Source organism: Gorilla gorilla, chromosome 4 (genome assembly GCF_029281585.2).
Source record: "Gorilla gorilla gorilla isolate KB3781 chromosome 4, NHGRI_mGorGor1-v2.1_pri, whole genome shotgun sequence".
Classification (NCBI taxonomy): Eukaryota; Metazoa; Chordata; class Mammalia; order Primates; family Hominidae; genus Gorilla; species Gorilla gorilla.
The window spans coordinates 136,121,503-136,136,234 of NC_073228.2; the positions used below are offsets into that span (position 1 = coordinate 136,121,503).

Sequence of the window (14,732 nt, forward strand, 5' to 3'; positions counted from 1 at the left end):
CAAAGCTAAGGTCAGGATTGAGGTGGGTAAGGAGCTAGTAAGAAGCTGGACTGGTCCTAAAGTCAGTAAGGCATTAGTCATTGGCCAAGTGACAGGGTAAACTGACTCAGTCCCAGGAGAGGGGTCAGGCAGATGCCAGCACAGTGCAGTTCCTCTGCCACTCTCCATTCCCATCTTACCTTCCCCTAGAATCTCCTTACCAAGGGAGAGCAGGCGGCGGGTGAGCTCCAGGGCACGGTGCAGATCACCCAACTGGAAGACAGCATAGCTGAGGTAGTCCAGCACCTGGGACTTGGTTGTGGTGGCCTCCTCCCCGGCATCAAGCTGCTTTAGCACCTGCTCCATCCACAACACCGTATGATAATAGTCCCCTTCATTGTAGGCCGAGCGGCCCATCCCAAAGCAGTCATCCACACTCAGCATTGCCTGGTACTTGGTTCCTACAGCAGGGGAAGTAAATTGTCAGGCTCCAAAGAGCCTCTGGATTAGGGAAAGAGATTCCCGCTTCAAGGAAAGCCTGAGCCACTGGATAGGGGGCATCACCAAGCAGAACTCCATCGGACATTTAGACTGCATATCCTAAAGGGCCACTGACACAGTGAGCACAGACAGATGGCCCAGCCCTGCCCTGGACTGGGGTTCACAGCCACCTCTTAGCCTCAGATTCCCCATCTCCCAAGTGGGAAGAGGCCTTTTTAGGGGGAGCCCCAGAAACCCACCAGGAAGCATTGTTGAGGACAGTGGGAAGGTCCTGTGGACCACAGAGAAGAAGATGTCTGGTGGGCAGTTTGCCATATGAGTCTAGAGGATGGAAAAATTAGCTGAATATAAAAAACATAAATTTAGGTGGCAACCAAGCCATGGGTGAGGAAAATAGCTTGCAGGAACTCTAAGGAAAGAATGGAGAAGATGGCTAAGGCCAGAGCTCCAGGGAGCACCTACCCAGAAAGAACAGACAGTGAATAACCCTGAGAATGAACTAAAGATAGGAGAAACAGAGGGAGCGGGAGTGGTGTGAGAGACACCAAGGGAGGCCAAGAGCCAAGGTTGCAGTGCCAGCTTTGGCTGTTAAGTGGCAGGGACCTTGGTGAGTATCAGTTCAGTGGGTCTTATGACCAAAGGTCATCTGCTGTAGAGGGAGTGCTGGAAAGTGACCATGAAGATAGTTTCAAGCCAATATGAAGCAGCAGCTATAGGGAGATGCAGGATTTAGGGTGGGCTCAAGATGGGAAAGACTATGTGTGTGGTTCCTCAGAGAAAAATGAGAAAGCAGATACAATGGAGGGGAAGTGGGGGCTGTGACTCTCCCTGGAAAGCAAGGAAGACTCCCCACAGCCCCATTAACAGCAACCTGGGCATGGCTGACACAAAAGAACTCAGAGAAGGCTCTTTCTGCCTGGAATGAAACCACTACACAGTAGGCTAAATGCTTCAGAGACCAGGGTCTGCTAACCCCAGTGGCTCAGGAACCAATAACGAGGAATAGGAAGTTGGGGACAGTAAACACAAGATGAAGTCCCTAGGTAGGCCAGGGACAGGGGGGCTCCTGGAGCCCCTTTTCCCTCTCCACAGGTCTCCTCTGGCTCTGCAGGCCCAGGAACCTGCATTGCTGGGGCAGAGTAACATAGCTGACTGAGCTGGGGCTCTGGAGCTAAACTAAACTAGGTTTGTGTTGGCCTCACTAGGGCGCCAACCAGCTGTGTGACTATAGACAAGTTACCATATCTAAGTCTCAGTCCCCTTATCTCTAAATAAAGATAATATCATCAATTTTAAAGAGCTTGTGGCAAGAATTCAATAAGATGACATATGAAGATGTCTCCTATGATCCCCAGGATGCTAATGACCAGTAGCTATTATCAACATGTCTCCCAGATGCCAAGAATGCTAAGAATGGCTCCCTGGCACTCAGCATCCTCCCCAGAGCCAACTCGAATGTCTACTCCCTGGAGAGCATTTGGGAGAGTGACAGCCGAGCTGAGTGCTGATAGGCAATCAGACATGGAGTAGCCTAGCTGACATGGGTAAAGGTATTCCTATAGAGGGGTTGAGACAAAAGAGCTGAGTGATAGGGAAAGCTGAGTACAATGGGCAAGGAAGCCAGGAAAATGGAGTCATGCAGGACCCCAAAGACCACACACAGGAGGAGTTTGGGTTTAGCTTTGGAAATTAAGCACAGTAATCAGGAACTCATGTGAACAAATGTGTGCTTAAGACCACATGGAAGATGGTCTTAAGCAGTAAGCTGGAGGTAGGAGACAAGTCAGAATGGTATTTTGATAATCAAATTGAGAAAAAAGTAGCTGTGAGGCTGGAGTCAGGGGATAAGCACGGAAGACATGAGAGAAGGAGGTAGAATCCATAGGCCTTAGGCTTCTGGCTTAGGCAGCCAGAGGATGGAGGTCCTTTTTGCTGAGATAGAAGGATGAGGGGGAAGGTAAAGTGTTTACAAGGAGATGAGGATTTCAGTTCAGGACACATGAAGTTCGAGAAGTCCATGGAACATTCAAGTACAGATGTCCCAAAGGCATCCGTCTACGCTGGTTAGAAGCTCAGGAGACAAGCCTTGGCAGGAAACACAGATCTGGATGTCATCCACCTCAGGTGATGGAAATGGCTGTGCTCACCTGGGGAAGGTGCTCAGGGAGAAGATGAGGTAAGGATGGAGTCCTAGGGAGTAATTCCCTTCTGCCCCATATCCCTATTCAGGACACTCATGGGTTTGCTGAGTGAACGTGAGAGGTCAACGCCAGGGTGTGGTTCCCTCCTCCAAGCAACCAATCTCAAGGCTACAGAGTGAACAGATCTTGCAGGTGCCCTGAACTGCCCTCTCTCTAATGGAGTCTAAAGGGGGCAGCTGAGGCTCTGGAGCTGGAATAAGCTGGGTCTGCATGGGCCTCACACAGTGAATCGCTGGGTTTACTGGTCTCCAGCAGCCCTCAAAACATCTTCTTATAAACACTAACACTGGGAAGTCAGTGGGAGAGGGGCCACTTGAGAGAAAATGACCAGAGAGGCTAAAAGAGAAGCAGATATCAGTATGCCAGAATTCAAAGGAGGAGAGAACATCACAAAGAATGAGGCAATCTATCTGTCAAATGCTGCTGGGAAGTTAAAGAACATTATGTGTGAACCTTGTTCGCTGGGTTTACCAGCCAAGTGGCCACTGATGACCTTGCAAGAACAGCATCAGTGACAGTGGGGAAAAAGGCCAGATACTGTGAGTTCAGGAGTATATGGGAACCAGGAAAGTGGACAGAGTGTAGATTACTCTATCCAGTAGCCTAACCAGGAGGGGAGAAGAGATGAATCAGCAGCAAAGACTCGAAAGACTCTCAGATACCGAGGGAGGCAAGTGTTAAGATGAGCAAGAATAGAGCCTATATGGGAGCTCAAGGGTAGAACCCAGAGAGGTGGAGACAGTGTATAGGAGCAGAGACTGTAACTAAGAGGACTCAAGACAGGGGGACAGTAAGCCCAGATCAGCCTTAGATGAAAAGACATTGGAGGGTGGGAGACAAGAAGCAGGTCTGAATGCAGATCTGTGTGGTGCTCTGGGGACAGACGTGGAGGGGGTTCCTGAGCAGCAACTTTGGCTTTCTCTGAGACGCAAGAGGAGAGGGCCTTGGCTAATACATGGAGGGAGGTGGCAGGGCAGGGACTGAGGGAGAAACCTGTCACGGGAGAGGGAGTCCAGCACAAACTGGTGAGCCAAGAGGTGCACCAGAGGTGCACCCGAGGTTAGAGGCCACAAGTTGGTGGTGGCTCCAACCTGTCCCGCCACTAAAGAGACACATGCGGGACAGGCAACGCCTGGAGTGGTGAGTTACCTGGAAGTTCCCCTCTGGAAATTGTGCCTGGGTCCAGCCTGTATGTGTCCTGAAGTCTCATCAGGGCTTTGGCAGCTCCTATCTCGTCCTCATCAGTGGGGAAGAACTGCCGCTGCACAGAGAGGTTGGCGATAAAACCTTCCAAATGAGAGTCAGAACAAGAGATTACCCTTGATCCAGGGGCAGAATTCCACTTGGGACCAGAGCAGCCACAAAGAGGGTCTCTGGCTAGTGAAATTTCCCCGCCCCCTCCCTCAAAGGCTGTTGCCCCCTTCCACCAGGAAGTTGTCCCTGATGACTCCAGTCTATGGGGACTTTTCCTTTCTTACTCCTCACCGTACCTACTGCCTGTGTTGCTCTTTGGAACTAAGTAGAAGCAGCCCCCCATATTGGTTAATATTTAGGAGTCCAGAAGTCTTGGCTCCAAATCATTCAGTCAGAGCTGGTGGAGACAGAAGAAACAGAGGATAGAGAGGGTAACTGAGAAGAGCACGGGAGAGGACTCAGGAAGAACTGTCAATCACTCAGTGGAAAATGAATCCCATGGAAAACCTTGATCCAGGGTAATTGGGCTAGTCAGGTAAACACAGACTTCCAGCACACATTTCAAGTTGAGGAGTCCAAGGGACAATGACAGTTAACTAATGAAGCCGAGCTAGCCACTCATTACTGACCACTGGCACTTATCATCCAGAAAGGTGATGATGAAAGTCCTGGAAGTCATCCCCCTCCCCCTAGGTTGACAGCTGAAGGACCACCTAGACAGGCCAAGGACCAAGGTGGGGTTGCACCAACCCAGCAAGGTCCATCCCCTAAGAGACCACGGTGGGCCTGTTCTCCTCTGTACTCCCACCACTCAGACCTGCAATGAGTTCAGGGCATGGGCTCTCCAGTTATGGTGCTCAAGAACACAGCCTGAAGCGTGGGAGAGCTTTTGACCACAGAAGTACTCCAAGGAGGCTTTTCTGGGACTCCAAGCCCTAGCTGTAAAGTAAGATGTGTACCTCCTACAATCCCAGGTGGGAGCCAAGCCTTCCCAGGCTGACTTAGGGCCTTCAATTCTGCCTCTAAGCTGAGAAGTGAGAGGGGAACAACAAGGCCATTCCTTCCCCAACCTCTTCCCAAGAGTAGCTGTATCCACTGCCACCTATGACTTCAGACCTAAACATCCACTTCAGCCATAACTGGGGACAGGGACCAAGAAGCTGTAACCCTGCCTTCCTTGTCTTCATAGCTACATGGTCAGGGACTCTAAAGAGTTTAGAATCTGGTGGGGTGGGAGTAGGGGAACATGCTGCCAGGAAAAGCCACACTGTCAGCATGCCCCGCTCGTTTCAGGGGCAAGAACTCAAAGTCAGAGATGAAAACGACCAATTATTCTCTGGGCCTGCCCTATCTCCTTCCAGGTAATCATAAGGTTTTCCAAAGGAACCAGATGATGGTGGGAGTGTAGGGTGTGGAGAACAAGATTGGAGAGAGGAGGTCATCTGGGTAGGCTTAGTCTCCTGCCATGCAGGCAGAACAGCCTGTCCCGAGCTGCAGGCCCAGGCGGAGAGGCGGGAGTCTGGGAAAGGCAGCCGTGGTTTCTGGAGGCAGTGAGCTCACTGGGCACAGCTCCAGTCTGGCTGAGCTCACCAATCCCTCTCCAGAGGCCACCCTGCCCCCAGGCCCAACCCAGTCTGGCCACATGGGCTAAAATGTCTCAGCCAGAGAGACAGCTAGTCTGAAGTTAATCAGCATTCACAGCTCAGGGAAAAGAGGCAGTGAAGAGCTGGGTACAGTGGCACTGTGCCTATAGTCCCAGCTACTCAGGAGGCTGAGGCAGGAGGATCACGTGAGGCCAGGAGTTCAAGGTTGCAGTGTGCTACAATCGCACCTGTGAATAGCCACTGCACTCCAGTCTAGGCTAATATAGTGAGACCCTGTCCCTTTAAAAAAAAAAAAAAAAAATGCAGCAGGCATGGTGGCTCACGCCTGTAATCCCAGCACTTTGGGAGTTGGAGATGGGTGGATCACGAGGTCAAGAGATCAAGAACATCCTAGCCAACATGGTGAAACCCTGTCTCTACTAAAAATACCAAAAAAAAATTAGCTGGGCATGGTGGCATGTGCCTATAGTCCCAGCTAGTCAGGAGGCTGAGGCAGAAGAATTGCTTGAACCCGGAGGCGGAGGTTGCAGTGAGCCGAGATCCTGCCACTACACTCCAGCCTGGTGACAGAGTGAGACTCTGTCTCAAAAAAAAAAAAAAAAAAAAAAAGTCAGTGAGTCCAGGGGACTAAACCCAGGGCTAGGAGTTAGGAGAGCCCACCTCCAGGCCCACCGTACCATCTCTTCTTATTGACAGAAAAGTATTAGGGCATAAAAAGTATTATCACAATAAAAGCACCAAGTATAGTTTAAAGCTTTTAAAAAGTTCACACTCTCATCTGTAAATATCACTTCTAGGAACTTACCCTAAAAAACTAATCAGAAGTATACACCAAGAAATATGTAAAAAGGTGCTGATAATTCAGAAAAAATCCCATATCCAATGACTTGACCCATTTGACAGTATTATCAGTATGACAGATTATCACCATCTGACAGGTAATCACCATCCAGCCATTAAAATCATGTTGCAGAAGAACATTGAATGGCATATAAAGAAGCTGAGAAATTCACAGAAAGAATTTTTTCTTCTGTCACAAATCTACCAACAGATATGCTTTGTTTGTAAAAGATATGAATAGGAATGAATTTAGATCAGACCTATGCTCCCCAACTTGCCCTGGCCCCACCATCCAGCCCACTTGACACTTGTAACTTCATTTGTCCCTCCAAGCAACTGAGTTTGCATGCCCTGGTATGTATGTATAGTTCCATTTTTTAAATGTATATGCACAGGTAGAAAAACTATAATTTTAATAATGCTCACCACTGGGCAACTGGATTAAGAATTATAATTCTCTTGTTTTTGTGTTTTCCGACTTTTCTATAAACATATATCACTAAAGTATAATTGGAAAAATGTCATTAGCAAAAAATAAGAAAAGATAGACACTAAAAAAAAGACGCTAAAAAAAGAACTGACCATCATTACATGTTAAAAACCAAGGCCAGCCAACTTCCAGGTCCCCACAGAGAAGGGAGAGAGCCATGAGATCAGCAGGGTCCTGTTTCCACAATGCACTTGCCCACCAACACCCAGACCCAAGACAGGCTCAGACACAACAACCCAGGCATGAGCACACAAACATATGGGCTCACTCAAGCACCTCCTCACCGTCCCTCACCTGCAGCTGAGTCCTGCAGGACAAGGTCCTCCAGCGCAGGCCAGTCTGTGTTTAGCCGCTTCACCAGTTTGTAGGCATTCACAGGGTGAGCCAGGTAGCCCTCAGCATCAGCAGCTGACTTGCTAGTCAAGGCTTCCATTTTGTTGGCCCAGCTGTGGAACCAGAGGAAAAGGAAGACTAATGCGTCCACCCACATAGGTCTTGACCTGTGACAATTTTCCTAGTGAGAATTCCCTGGTGCCAGGTTCTGGGGCCCTTTTCATCAAGAGGCAATGAAAAATGAATAAAGTAACTCCCCACAGATACTTCTAGCCCCTTAATCTAGATAACAGCTGGGACCCCCAATATAAGGAAAAAGGTCTTAAATAGAAAATAAACAGTGACTCCTTAGCCCATGTACTTAGCTCCTCTCAAGCACTGGCATGAAGTAACCAGGCCAGCCCCACATCACCCTCTCAAAGGTTTCCTCTTATAGGCACCCTGGATGGCTTCCTTGTTCCTTGAGGGGCAGAAGGGAAGGAAGGCCAACTAAGGATGGTATGCGGACTTAGGACACCTCTTAATCTTGGAAAGCTTGGCTTCCTCCACAAGGATGTACTCTTTCAGAGACTGCACCAGCTCTTTCTCTGCATAAATCAGGTCAGTCATGTGCCCTGCAAGGGAAAGAAAGGCACCAGTGAGAAACAGATGAGGGATGTCCAGCCTCCTTCCTTGGGGCACAGAATACCAGCACAGAAGCAAGTCCCCTGGGATAAGAACATGTCAGCTCTCTGGGGATCATGAGGACTTGGAGTTAAAGGGGGCCTAGGCACTCATGGGGTCCTATCTCGCAACTTCAGGAAGAAAGAGGCAGAGGCACCAAGGGGATGTCTGAGATAAGTGCACTGGATGTCACTCAAGAAGCAGCCCTAAATCTCATTCTCCGACTGTTACATAGCTGGTCATGACACTGGGGCATGGATATCCTGGGGGCTCACCACAGGATAAAAAGCTCTGAACTTTACGTCGGAAGGATAGGAAAAGCTTGATCCTCAGGATACAAAGGATTTGCTGCTCAGAACCACTCTCTGGTCCATGGGCAAGGTGGTCAAAAAGACCAGAGAGCCCAAGTGCAGCCTGCACTTCCCAGGAAGAAAGACCCAATTCAGACATCTGGCTCCCTGAACATCCAGATCATTGGGATCTTATAGGGGAAAACAGCAACTGTGCCAGTTCCACTCTCCTCAGAACTGGCCAAAACCAGTAGTTAAGGCTATCCCACTCTAAATGAGAACAGGCTGCAGCCAGAGACATCCATGGCATGTGAGCCAAGGTGTCAGGGAGACGACAGTCCTGTTGGCACGTACCAATAGAGGTGAAGAATTCGGCCTGCACACAGCTCAGGACACCAAACCAGGCCATCAGCAATGCAGACACCCAGAGTTTCATGGTCACAGAGGGAAGTGTCTGAAAGGCATTCAATGACAATCACTGGATCAACAAAGTGAAAAAGACTAATTTAGGTGAGGAGACACATAGGCATGTACACACATATGCAGATAATCAAACATATCAAAATCCTGGCCTAGCACACAGAAGCTAAAAAGGACAAACAGCAGAAAGAACAAAGAGCGTGCAGCCAGTGATGTGTGCTCAATTCTGGGCCCTGCTCTGGGAAGTCATGTGCCCTGTGGAGAGAGCCCATCCTCTCAACTCCCAGCAACCACCTGTACCATGAGAAGGCGGAATCGCAGTGGGGTACAGTCAGCTCGGGTTCCAATGGTCTGTCAGTCCAAGATTCTGGCCCACTCCTTCTTATTTCACAGACTGCTGTTTGTTTCTATCTTACCTTCCAACACATACGCCAGGACAGTGCCAGGTTTTGGGGAACCAGTCCCTGCCCACAAGGAGGCAACAGTACACGAGAGACAATAACAGAAAGATAATTTGACACAAGATCCTCCAGAGTACCAACACCCAAACTAAGGTGTACAACAGACGGCCAGCCAGAAGAGGAATAAAACTAACCCTTGTCAGTCTGCACCTGCCAGAGAAAGAGCAGTCAGAGGAGACAGTCTCCTAGGCAGACAGTGTTCTTCCTGTAGTAAGGCTCCTTGGCAGACACTGTTCTCACTGGCCCGTCACCACTCATTCACAAATATTTACTGAAGACCCGCAGATGCCAGGCACTGATCTAGGCACTCAGGATACAAAAATGAATATGCCACACATGGCCAAAACCTCAGGCTGGGCTGCTGACATGGGAAAGGGGCCAGCTACTGTCTTCTCATCAGCCCAGAAATAGGCACAACCTGAGACAAACCCCACTGGCAGTAAACCTCAGTCCACAACAGAAGCTTCCGATACCGTCTCCCAGCTCAGCCATGCAGCCTAGACTGTGCTGGAGGATTAGCACCCATCTGTACCCCAGCTCTGCCGGTCTTCTTCCTGCCCTGCTTTTGAGTACCCCACTGGAGTGCTCAAATGGAAATTCACTAAGACAAAACAAGCAAAACAAAGGAAATACAAATGCTTCCCCCAAAAAACATAAGCCTTATCTGACAGAATTCTAAGTCTAAGCTAATGCCAGTTCATCAGTTTTTTGCCCGCCATACTTGATTAGACACACAGCACACCCACCATTCCTCATCTTACTCTTTCAGAAGAAATCCTAATCCATTGAGATTCCAGGTAAGGCTCAGAGAAGGCCAACCACAACTCCCATCTGCAAATGGATCCTCTATCAGAAGGAAAGCATAACTGAATGGCGCCATGTGTTCATGCCTATGCCAAATGTCTGCAGAGCTGACAGTCTTCCTGTCATAGTCTAGGTGTGGGGGTCCCAAGACACAGGACAATTATCTTCCAACCTGGAACCTGCTGCAGGGTAGGGCGTATTGTGCTGAGGGGTCCATTAGGGAGTTAGAGCAGCAGAAGAGAGCAAGTCATCAAGAGAAAGTGAGTAAGCCTGGGCTTGCCCTGAGGCAGAGTCCAGGCCCTCCTGGTTCTAGCCACAGGTCTGCTCCAAGGCCTTACTATACTGTCTTCTCTATCCCAGGATTTCAGAAGGCCTCTCTCTTGCTTACACAAGCCCCTTATACCTACAGGATTGGGTGTCTGTTTCTTGTTCCTCAAAAGGCTTGACTGGCTCAGGCTCAGCACCTTCTGTATGTAGGTAGGGAGGGGACAGTGAAAACATAGAGCTGGGAGGATGTATCTGTGAACAGAAAGGGACCAGCTGACTGCTCCTCAGAGCTGGGGTGGTGGGAGAACAGGGCCCAGGCAGGTTCCAAACCAGACATGGTTGGAAATGGGGAACCCAGCATCTCTCCCCAGGTGTGTCTCCAGTTGCAGTTGCATACCTTTTTAGAGGCCAGATAAATTCCAGGGAGGAAGTCTGTCCATTCCTTTCAAATCATTCTGCTCCTATCATCATCTATGGTTCATACCTCACAACACTCAGGGAAAAGCCAGGTTTCTTCATTACATGAATACCAGCTGTGATTTCTCTGGAATGTGCAATCTGGCTTAGACTGAGCCCATTCTTGAATCTCAGCCTGGAGGCAGAGCCTCAAAGAATCACAGATGGGGTTTGGGCAGAGCCTCAAAGAATCACAGATGGGGTTTGGGCAGAGCCTCAAAGAATCACAGGTAATTACAGATGACTTACCTACCAAGAGCCTGCAAAGTCTTGCTCTGGTGGGAGAAGGGGATAATTAACTCTGCTAGCCTGGAGAGCTGGGCACCTCCAAGCAGCAGCTCCCAGACTACCACATCAACACTGACATCTCTGGCATGGGTATTCTGGAGCCCTACCCCATTTCTCCCAAGCCTGGGCCCCTTAACTCAAAAGGCTCTGTACAAAAAGTCCTCTAATTAGAGTCAGATTGGGAGGAGGCAGCATCCAAGAGGGACTGTGCCCCACAATATGGGAAAGGCCAACCTCCAACCCATCTCATAACTATGCCCACAGCTTGCTTAAGACAGAGTAGGTGAAAGTATGTGTACCTGCTGAGTGCCCCTACAAAGTGTCCAGTGCTGCCAAAAGCCCTCCCAGAAACCCTCAAAATCCAACTGGAATAAGTCTAGAGGTGAACAATGTCAAACCCACTTTTATGAAAAACAAAGTGACATCTTGAGCAGAAAACCAATACTGAGTTTTATCTGTGCTGCATCCCCAGAGTTTAGAACAATGTCTGTCCCATACCAGGAACACAACAAAAAATACTTCACCACAGACTTGTTCAAATTAGGAAACTACAACAATAGAAGATTTTACATTTCTTCTATACAATGAGTTTTTACGGAGTATATTAAAAATGAATACTATATATCAACATGAAGAGATCTAAGCATACTGTTAAGTGAGAAAAGCGGGCCCCAAATAATATGCACTCTATAATTCCATTTTTGTAAGGAAAAATTAATGTATATGTGTATATAGAGAGATGCAAGAAAAGAGTCATACATCTGGCTATATCTTGGTGAAATAATTTCTTTTTATTTTTATGCTTGTTTCTCTAATCTTTCTACAAGAAATTCTATAGCAATTTTTAAAATTATTTTATCATATGCTTAAAATGTAAAGAAAACAAAGCAGGCCCTTCTCAAACAGACTCCAAACGGGCCCTGCCAGCCCTAGTGTTTGGACCCCCACAGGAAAGTCCTGCAAAACCTGCCAACATCCCAGCAACAGTGATTCACCCATCAGGCGACTGGCACTGTTTCTAAACACAGGGCAATTCCAAGACATACAACCAGAGGTCCCACCAAACCTGAACTTTGGAAAAGACATTTACAATCTGGCCAAATGGCCATGAAAAGATGTTTCCAGCTGCAAACCAGCAGCGTCCTTAGCTTCTCTCCTTACCTCATCAGGCAGAATCTCTGCCAAGCTCCCAGCTGCATCCCAAATGCAACAGCCTGAGTTTTAACAATGTATTTAACAGCCTAGAGACAGAACATGAGCTTGCTGAGAACAAACTGGTCTTAGTTGGCACTGAACAAGAACCTGCCTGCCTTCTGTGAAGGGGGAAAACCTAACTGGACACGGCTCCCCGCTGCCTCCAACTCTAGGATAACAGGGCTGAAAGGACCTGTGTGTTCAGCCTAAGAGGATCCAGAGGCTCCAGGAGACCCTGCCACCAAAGCACATGGATGTCCATTCAGGCCTATAAGCTGCTGCCACGGCACCCTAGGCAAGTATGGGGGGTACCCTACTCTCCTTAGCCTCAGTCATCACCCTGATCTGAGCCACCCCTAACTTCCCCTACAGGCATCCTGGCCTCCACTACACTGGCCTCTCCACATGTCATCTGGCCTTCCTCCCACCTCTGCTCTACAAAGTAGCCAGCATGGTTTATCAAAGCCCTCCTTTGGCTCTCTACTGCCATCAGGATAAAGTTCAAACTCTTTAGCCCAAAGGGTCCTTTTGAGTGTGTGACCAGGCCCTACTGCCCTCTCCAGCCTCAACTCACCATGCCAGGTTTTGTATCTTCAACAACTACTTTATGTGAAAAAATATTCTCCTTCACCAAGAACCTAATAAAGCCAAGATGTTTATCTGTATCTATCCACATACTTTCTCAGTCTGGTACATCAATAGTGGTTGACTTCCACTTCCCCACCTGGGTACCATCACCACCACAAAGTCTTGCTTCAGTAACTAGACAATGAAGTAGCAGAGAAGGCTGCTAAAACTGACATGCAAAAGCCAAGTTGGGTTTTCAGTCACAGTCTTGGCAGAGACTTGGCAGTCTGGATGAGACTAACCCATAAAAGGGAACTACACTTGAGGATAAAATCCATATACCACTATATTGGATGCATCTTACGTCCCACCTTGCAACCTCTTGGTCTCACCCATCTCCCAGGTCCCAGGGTATTTACTTTGCCTCAGCCCAGTGGAGGAGACTATCCAGGCCCACGCCAGAATCTCTGGCTCCTCTCACTATCTCCAGACTCTGTTGAAGTACCAGACTGGCCTCCCCAGTGGCTACCAAAGGGCCCTCATAGGGTAACCAAGTACATCTCTGTGCAGAGTAGCCAGCTTGCTAAAACACCACCTCCCATCCTCCTTTATACCTCACTTTTTTCTTTTGTTTTTTTGAGACAGTCTCGCTCTGTCGCCCAGGCTGGAGTGCAGTGGCGCAATATTGGCTCAATGCAACCTCCACTTCCCAGGTTCAAGGGATTCTCCTGCCTCAGCCTCCTGAGTAGCTTGGACTATAGGTGTGTGCCACCATGCCCAGCTAATTTTTGTATTTTTAGTAGAGATGGGGTTTCACCATATTGGCCAGCTGGTCTTAAACTCCTGACCTCAGGCAATCCATCCATCTTGGCCTCCCAAAGTGCTGGGATTATAGGCATGAGCCATCGCACAGGCCTGCACCTCACTTTTGTTTTCCCTCACCCTGGCTGCCCTGCAATTACACCTTCCAATAAAGCATTAAGTACTTAAGCTCTGTCTCAGGCTGTTTCCTGGGAACATAGTCTGAGATAAGCATTATTTGTTTCCAAAAATCTTTCATTTCTACTATCTAATTCTCACCCAAACCTTCTAAGCTAGATAACTACCTCCATTTCAGATATAAGATAGATACAAATGACAAACAGCTGAGGCTGAGAGAGGGTTTCCTACATATCTGACATCTGACAGCAAATCAATGACAGAACCAAGAGTCAAACCCAAAACACACTCTGCTAGATATTGCAGCCACCCAGTCCTACTCAATAATCTGTTACCTTAAAGTGCAATGGACTCCCAAACAGGGAAGCCACACTTTGCCCAGGAAGAACATGCCTGCCCAGGTTAAGGACTTTATCATGGGTTACACCAAAGGTTCATAAAGCAGGTACATGACACGCCTGGCTGGATCTCACCAGAGGGAGGAACGCAACATGGACCCAGAAAACAGTAACATGGTCCCTTAAGTTCAGATGGGCAGTCACTCCTACCTTAGACATGACAGCACTCACAAATAACTAGCCAGTCCAGCTCAGGGCAAGGCAGTACAGTCAAATGGACAGGCACACCTGCCCTAGGGTCAGACATACTAAGAGTTAAACCCCAATTCTATACCACTTCCCGGCTTTGTGACCTTGGACAAGTTACAGGATTCCTCAGTTTCCCCATGTATATAATAGAGACAATACTAGGACCTATATCTCATAGGGCTGTTGGAGGACTGAACGTGATGACAGATGTTGGCAGGTAGCCCCGCACTAGGCATAATTTATGTCAATCATTAGTACCAAGGGCACCAGAGAAACATCAGTGGACCTGAGGCAGCCAGCTGCCCAGCCCAAGTCAGCTGATTCCTGGGTGAGAAAGAAGGTCCAGACTAGGGGACAGTGAAGATGCAAACAAGGCAGAAATTGGGCGATCTCCACGTTCCAGGAGCACCACAAGAAATGAAACATTTAATTCAGGAGAGACTGGAATCAGGTATAATGTAGTACATTGATCATCAGGGGATAACCCTGGAACTGGTCAATCACTGGCTCTAAAGCTCATCAAGCAATGTTCTCTAGCAAAAGGCGGGGGATTGGACCAATACTCTAGGAACTCATGTACTTATATGCCTCTGACCTGCTCATTCCAGGCTCCTACAAGTACCCAGGCCTGAGGATCTCCACTACACCCTGGCC

At 48.4% G+C, this 14,732-nt stretch overlaps 1 protein-coding gene across 20 annotated transcripts in view; it reads right to left on the reverse strand.

Annotated features, from left to right (window-relative positions):
- Positions 1-14,732, reverse strand: part of P4HA2 (prolyl 4-hydroxylase subunit alpha 2) — a 35,458-nt gene that overhangs the window by 17,615 nt on the left and 3,111 nt on the right. For all 20 annotated transcript variants that reach the window (XM_031010652.3, XM_063706761.1, XM_063706764.1 and 17 more), the window contains 5 exons: positions 8,450-8,549; positions 7,660-7,756; positions 7,104-7,255; positions 3,831-3,968; positions 201-440 (listed from right to left, as the gene is read on the reverse strand). In XM_031010652.3, coding sequence (XP_030866512.1) covers positions 201-440; positions 3,831-3,968; positions 7,104-7,255; positions 7,660-7,756; positions 8,450-8,531 — 709 coding nt within the window. In that variant the 5' untranslated portion in view covers positions 8,532-8,549. The remainder of the gene's footprint in view (positions 1-200; positions 441-3,830; positions 3,969-7,103; positions 7,256-7,659; positions 7,757-8,449; positions 8,550-14,732) is intronic.